The 6,879-nt window shown below is 41.0% G+C and overlaps 1 protein-coding gene across 1 annotated transcript in view; it reads left to right on the forward strand.

Moving 5' to 3' along the window:
* The window catches only part of cacna1ha (calcium channel, voltage-dependent, T type, alpha 1H subunit a), a 61,680-nt gene extending 58,010 nt beyond the window's left edge, over positions 1-3,670 (forward strand). The window contains exon 33 of the mRNA XM_076266726.1: positions 1-3,670. This exon is cut by the window's left edge and continues 276 nt beyond it. Within this exon, the coding sequence (XP_076122841.1) occupies positions 1-843 (843 nt within the window). The 3' untranslated portion in view covers positions 844-3,670.
* The last annotated feature ends 3,209 nt before the right edge of the window (positions 3,671-6,879 follow it).

Raw genomic sequence — 6,879 nt, forward strand, 5'->3', positions numbered from 1 at the left:
GGCTCCATGTTCGACTCGACCGACCCCACCGACGAGGAGGTGCGCTACATCAACAGCGGCGCCAAGCTGTGGTCGGCGGGCGGAGGCGCGGCGGCGGTAGTGGCGCCAGGGGGGGCCGAGGAGGCGCGCAGCCACTCGCTCTCGCCCTACGCCTCTGCCCCCGTGGGCTCCTCCCTCCAGCTGGCCAAGAACTGCGGCAGCGCGGCCAGCCTGGCGGCCCACAGGGACAAGGAGCTGAAGAAGTTCTTCAGCGTGGACACCAAAGGCTTCCTGGACAAGCCGCCGCCGCCGTGCGCCGTCGGCGGGGACGACTTGCGACGCCACTCCATCGAGTTCTGCCCCTCGATGGAAGACGCCGATGAGGCGTTCGACCAGGCGCTGGCGGAGATCCGGCACCCGCCCATGCGTGGCCAGTCCCTCCACATCCCCCGGAAGAAGAAGACGAGTCCCCCCTGCATCTCTGTGGAGGCCCTCCCGGAGGCCGAAGCCAGCCCCGCGCCGCGTAAGGCCAGCGCGTCTAAGAGCAGCACGCTGTTGCGCAGACGGACGGCCTCGAGCGAACAGACGCAACTGCAGACGCAACGCGACTCCGTGGACCTTCTGGAGCACCAGGTGCTTCAAAACCAGCCTCTCCTGAGCAGACAGGACAAGCTCCAGGCCCTCGGTGGGGGTGGTGGTGGTGGCGAGTACCAGGCCCTGCCGCAGATCATGTTTGATCAGACGGACCTTACAGACATGGACATGGGCACAGACGGCCTGTCAAGCCCCCTGCTGGACACCAACCCACTTCCGCATCCCTCTCCATTTGAGGAGTCCACTGATTTTGACAGGACAGCTCTGTGACGAAAAGAATAAAAAAAAACGTACAAACAAACGAGGGTGCCAGCCAAACGTTTTTTTTTTGTCTGACGTGTCACTCAATGCACATTCTTCGATGAAAGGGTCGCCGCACGGCCAGACATTGACCTTTTGGTTTCAGTAGCCAAAGTTCAAAAACTTTGTTGCATTGTTTGTCCCAGGCGTGACATCGGTCATCCTAAAGCCAGCCAGGAAAGGCGGCCGCATTGCTTAGGGTCAGCTCTTGCCCTGACCCTGACACAAGCGTGCGGTGGTACAAGGTGTTGGACATGGGTTATGCAATTTCAGGTTTCCGTCTGGAACTCTGACATTTATGTTAGTCCTGACCTCAATCACATTGATCTGAGCGCTGGATACCTGTCAAGTTTCATTTACACACTGTTGCGTCTTAAGGCCTTTGCACACTAAAATCCCCAAATTTTGGTCACTAAATACAGAACGCTGGAGTAGGAAACCTCGTTCACTAACCTGTGTTTGATTTTTATTTTTGTTTAAAGATGTAAACATGATTGACACAATATGGCCTTGTATTATTTTTTCATTCGTGTGACAATTTCGGACAAAAAATATGTGTGCAAAGGCCTTCATTCACATTTGCCCACTTTTGTCATGGACCTGGCTACATCCTTTCTTTCCTGTAAAAGGCAGAGTATAGAAGAAGAATACTAGTAAGAGCTGTACACATTCAGTACTGTACATCCTACAGTCTAAATAGAAGAAATATTGTATCAATGATGAAAATAGCTCTATTCATATCCACATATTTTTATAGAGATCTATAATGTTTTTTGCACATATCGATTTGAATTTCAAGTTGGATGTTCTTTTTGTTGTCCTCCTGTGAATGTACATTTCTTTTTTAAGAAAGTCAAATAGCAGTGGGATTGATTCCAGGCAATTTAGACCTACTGATATTGAAATACTTTTTATTTTTTTATTGGGAGGTGGGGGTAACGACAATGTCAGTGTAGATCCGACGAAAACCAAACTACAACCAACAATCTGTAGCCTGAGTGCAATATACTGTGTGTGTTTATGTTAGTCTGCCCTGTTAGGTTGCTTGTGTTTTACCACCATAACCACAGACAGACACACACACACACACACACACACACACACATATATATATATATATATAGACACATACACACATACACACACACACACACACACACACACACATACATAAATATATATATATATATATATATATATAGACCACACACACACATGCCTGCACGTGCACTCACACATACACACATACGTCCATTGGTTTGCGTGTCACGGACACAGCCCTTTGCCATATGCTCAGGTTCATCTCAAAGTGGAATGAAAGACATCCACGTCTCACTGTATTCACTCACTCATTATGGTATTTCCAAAGGAGTTCTTGTGACTCATGCAACACTCTCCTGGGGCATGCATGCGAAGGACAAACTTAAAAACTAAACAAATGTTGTGATAACTTTGCAAGATTCATTTTGTCCTCTTTCTCCTTACGATGTTTTATAACTTTGTACCCTGTAAAATAACAGGAAGAAGCTGTTGTATTTATTGAAAAAGGATGATTGGTTTAAAAATCGATTGAAGCTTTTGGTGACAAGCTGACTGTCACAAGTCTGTCCTATTAGACCTTTCAGGTTTTGGATTGGTCGTTAGGTTTGTGTCTTTCCTCAGCTTCAAGCAAGTTGTTTTTTTCCACCAGTTTGGGTGGTGTGTATATTAGCTCGGGTGAATGAGAGAGGTGGGCTTCATTTGTGTATAGCTTAACCATGCAATTACTTTTGATATTGATTTCCGCTCATGAGTGCAGGGAAGTCGCACATTGATTTTTTTAATCATTTCTCCGTAAATGACCCTTCACCTCAGCTGTCAGTAGTGAGAAACCACAATGCATTTACTCATCACTCAATCAAACCCAGTTTGCTTCAAATAGTTCAAATAGTCAATGCAGCTCATGAACTGTAGTCATATATTCATACCCTACAATTTTTGAATCCTCAAAAAAGTTTAAAAAAAATGCATGCTCTATGAAAATGTCTAAAAAAAATAATAAAACAGCTGGATGTTTTTTGAGGTTTTTTGATATTGCAATTTGCAAATGTTCTCATTTGTAGAATTGACTACCTAATTGCACTGGGCTGTGATGACTAGATATTCCTCTTTGTAGTACTGAAACCCACTTATTTATTGTCTTATACAATAGTTTATGGTAATCAATATCTACAAAAGGGGGAGACAGTCATTGAAAAAAAACATGGTTGGTTCAACTGTGCTTGCCATAAGGGATACCAAATCTATTGATCAGATGATTGACTCTTAGCAGCCTAAACTAAAAGTGTAATTCCCTTCACTTGTGACAATCCAACCCGAAGAGGAAGGTATCCTTTGGGAAAAGCACAGGTGAGCCCAACCAGGTTTTTTGTGGTTTATTTCCTAGAAGCAGGGATGGATTTTTAGATGAAATTTGAAATTTGCAGGGGTGAGGAACGTGAAGTGTTTTAACTCTCACTTTTTGGGCTTTATGATATTACAGCTGTTTTTGGACTCCGAGTTTTACCCTTGAGCAGCCTGGTGTCCTTAACCCTTGAATATACGTATAATCAGCATTTCCCTAAGCATTTTATAGAAGAAGATGTGTTCTTTTTCTTGTTGTCAAGCGAACTGTCTGCAATAATTTCATTTTGATGAATACAGACCAGATGATGCAGTACTGGGGTGGTATTTGAAAGGTTCTACAATGGTATTTTTTACATTGTATTGTCACTTTTATTGTGTAATGATCAAATATTGACCTGAAAGATATACCCTGTCAACTGAAGAGAAATAATTTTATTGGAAAAAGTATCTGTGTCCATAGTCTTTCTTTCTCCTTTCTATAACTACTACTATGTTATTGCTGGTACATGGGCACTCACAACTCAAAACTAACTGATTGCAAAAGAACGTTTGGGGGAGAAAATACAGAATAAAACAGTTGGAATAATTCCATTCATATTATTTTAGGACCTTCAAACCGTGCCCTGGATTTTATTTTTCCCAAAATTACTACAAACGTAATTTGGCCTTATGTTTCTTTAAAAAATCATTGTTGTGAATGAGATTTTGAGGAGGGTCAAATGTAGCCTGCTGTAAAAATAAAAAAGAATGTGATAATCTGCAAATCTCGTATTTAACAACAAAAAGGACATAGACAACATATAAAATGTTGAAAATAACAAATTTGACTATTTCATGGAAAATATATGTCCATTTTGAATTTGATGCTATAGGGCAGCCGTGGCCTACTGGTTAGCACTCTGGACTTGTAACTCAAGGGTTGCCGGTTCGAGCCCTGACCAGTGGGCCATGGCTGAAGTGCCCTTGAGCAAGGCCCCTCACTGCTCCCCGAGTGCCGCTGTCGTAGCAGGCAGCTTACTGTGCCGGGATTAGTGTGTGCTTCAGTTCACTGTGTGCTGTGTGTGTTTCACTAATTCATGGATTGGGTTAAATGCAGAGACCAAATTTCCCTCACGGGATCAAAAGAGTATATATACTTATACTTATAGCAACACGTTTCAAGATGGGGGTAACAAAATACTTGAAAAAGTTGTGTAAAGATAAAGACGACAAACGGAGGAGTATACCACAACTAGCCTAATTAGGGTAACTGGCAGCATGATTGGGCACAAAAAGAGCATCACAGAGAAACATATTTTCTCAGAATTAAAGATTCATCACTCTGGGTAAACCTGTGGGGGCAAATGATGAAACAATACAGTGCATCCGAAAAGTATTCAGACCCTTTCAGGTTTAGTTATAAATTTTGTTATATTTCAGACTCATCTTGAAATGGATTCAATTCAGGTTTTTTTTCTTATCAATCTACACACAATACTCCAACACTCCACAAAAAAACAGGTGTTTGGAGTGTTTTGTAAATTTATAAAAAAAATAAAAGTCTGAAATATTCCATTTACATAAGTATTCAGACCCTTTGTTATGACACTTGCAATTGAGCTCGGGTGCATCCTACTACTATCAATGGTCCTTGATATGCTTCTACAACTTGATTAGAGTCCACCTGTGCCTAAATTAATTCATTGGCCATTTTTAGGACAGGCAGACATCTCTTTATATAAGGTCTCACAGTTGATGGTGTATGTCAGAGTGAAAACCAAGCCACAAGGTCGAGACAATTGTCCGTAGACCTGCGCAACAGGGTTGTGTGAAGACACAAATCTGGTCAAGGATACAAAAAAAATTCTGCAGATTTGAAAGTGTCCAAGAGCACGGTAGCCTCCATTATTCTCAACTGAAAAAGGTTTGGAACAACTAACAGTCTTCCTAGATCTGGCCGCTCAGCCAAATTGTAATCCGGGACAAAGGTCAGATAGGTAACAAGGACTCAATGGTCACTATGAATGAGATTCAGAGTTCTTTTGAGAAGATGAGAGAAGCATAAAGAAGGACAAACATCAGCAAGAATAATGCTTCTTAACATGAAATTGTGAAGAATTTGGGGATTTGATCCTTTACAGAGAAAAAGCAAACAAGGGACAGAGCTGAAAAACAATATTGGATGGCTGTGGTTTTTTGGACCTCAGATGGCAGCAGACCTGATCTGTAAAGAAAATCAATTCATTTGAAAAGGACTGTGGTAAAGTGGAAAACGGTCCTGTGGTTAGACCAATCAAAATTTGCAATTATTTTTGGAAATCATGGACTCCTCTGGGCTAAAGAGAAGAGGGACTACTATCCAACTTATCCAACTTGCTTAGTTCAATACCCAGCATACCCAGCATCTATGATGGTGTGGAGATGCATACTGCCAATTCTGAATGATGTACACACAGGTTTTGAGCAACATATACTGCTATTCAGACAATGTCTTTTTCAGTGAAGACCTTGAATATTTCAGGAAAACGATGCTAGAATTAATTCTGCACATTTAAACAGTATGGCTCCATAGAAGAAGAGTGCAGATTCTAAAATGGCCTGTCTGCTGTCCAGACCTGTCAAATTGGGTGCATCGGAATGAAAAACATAATTAAGAAGACCCCAGACTGTTGAGCAGCTGAAATCCTATATCGGTCAAGAGTGAGACAACATTTCTTTCTCAAAACTCTAGCAGCTGGAGGTGAATCAGCACAGTCCCTGTCCCAACTTTTTTAAAAACATGTTGCTGTCATAATATTAAAAATATAAAAATATAAAAATGTTTTCCATGAAACAGTCAAATTGGTTATTTTCAACATTTGATATGCCGTCTATGTGCTTTTTGCAGCTTAATATGGGTTTACAGGATTTGTAGATTATCAACAATGTCCCAACTTTTTTGTGATTTGGGGTTGTATGACTGAGTAGGCCTAGGCCTATGCTATATGCTGCCTGATTTTCTCTATGCAAACCTGGCATAGCTAAGTGACTTCACAAGCATGTCCTGCCTTTTAACAAATTAAATAATCACCAAAAGCAAACAATCAAGGTTCAAATGAAAAGTAATATATCGTCATTCCAAAAGTGCACAAAATATTTGGTTTACTAATAATAACTGGTTTAACTATTTTATAAGCTGTGACTGCACAGATGTCTGATAAACAGATGTTTTGTGAGGTAAGACTAAACTGCAGACAGTTACCCTATGTATTATATACATAATTATATATAGCACTAATATAGCATAGGATATAGGCTACATATTAAGATGGTAAATTTGAACAAATACAAAATGCAGACAACCATGACTTAAACAATACTGCCACTTGCTGGTAGACTATAACACATCCTGCCTCTTGGCTTTTGCCAAGACAAAATAATACAAATTTGTCCTCTGAAATAAACACCAAGTGTAGCCTACACGATCACATTAAGAGAAAATTAGTTAATCTATTACTATTATTATTATTATTATTATTATTATTATTAGCCTATTATATTTAAAAAAAAGAAAAGAGAAACGAGGTCGTGCCATCAGCCATCATTGTTCAGCGTTGGTTGATATCGGAAGAAGCCGTGTAATAAGTTATAGTGATCTTTCCA

Source organism: Alosa pseudoharengus, unplaced genomic scaffold (genome assembly GCF_046254945.1).
Source record: "Alosa pseudoharengus isolate Yale_2024_CS ecotype anadromous, Long Island Sound unplaced genomic scaffold, YU_APseudo_1.1 YU_APseudo_1.1_scf_4, whole genome shotgun sequence".
Taxonomy (NCBI): domain Eukaryota; kingdom Metazoa; phylum Chordata; class Actinopteri; order Clupeiformes; family Clupeidae; genus Alosa; species Alosa pseudoharengus.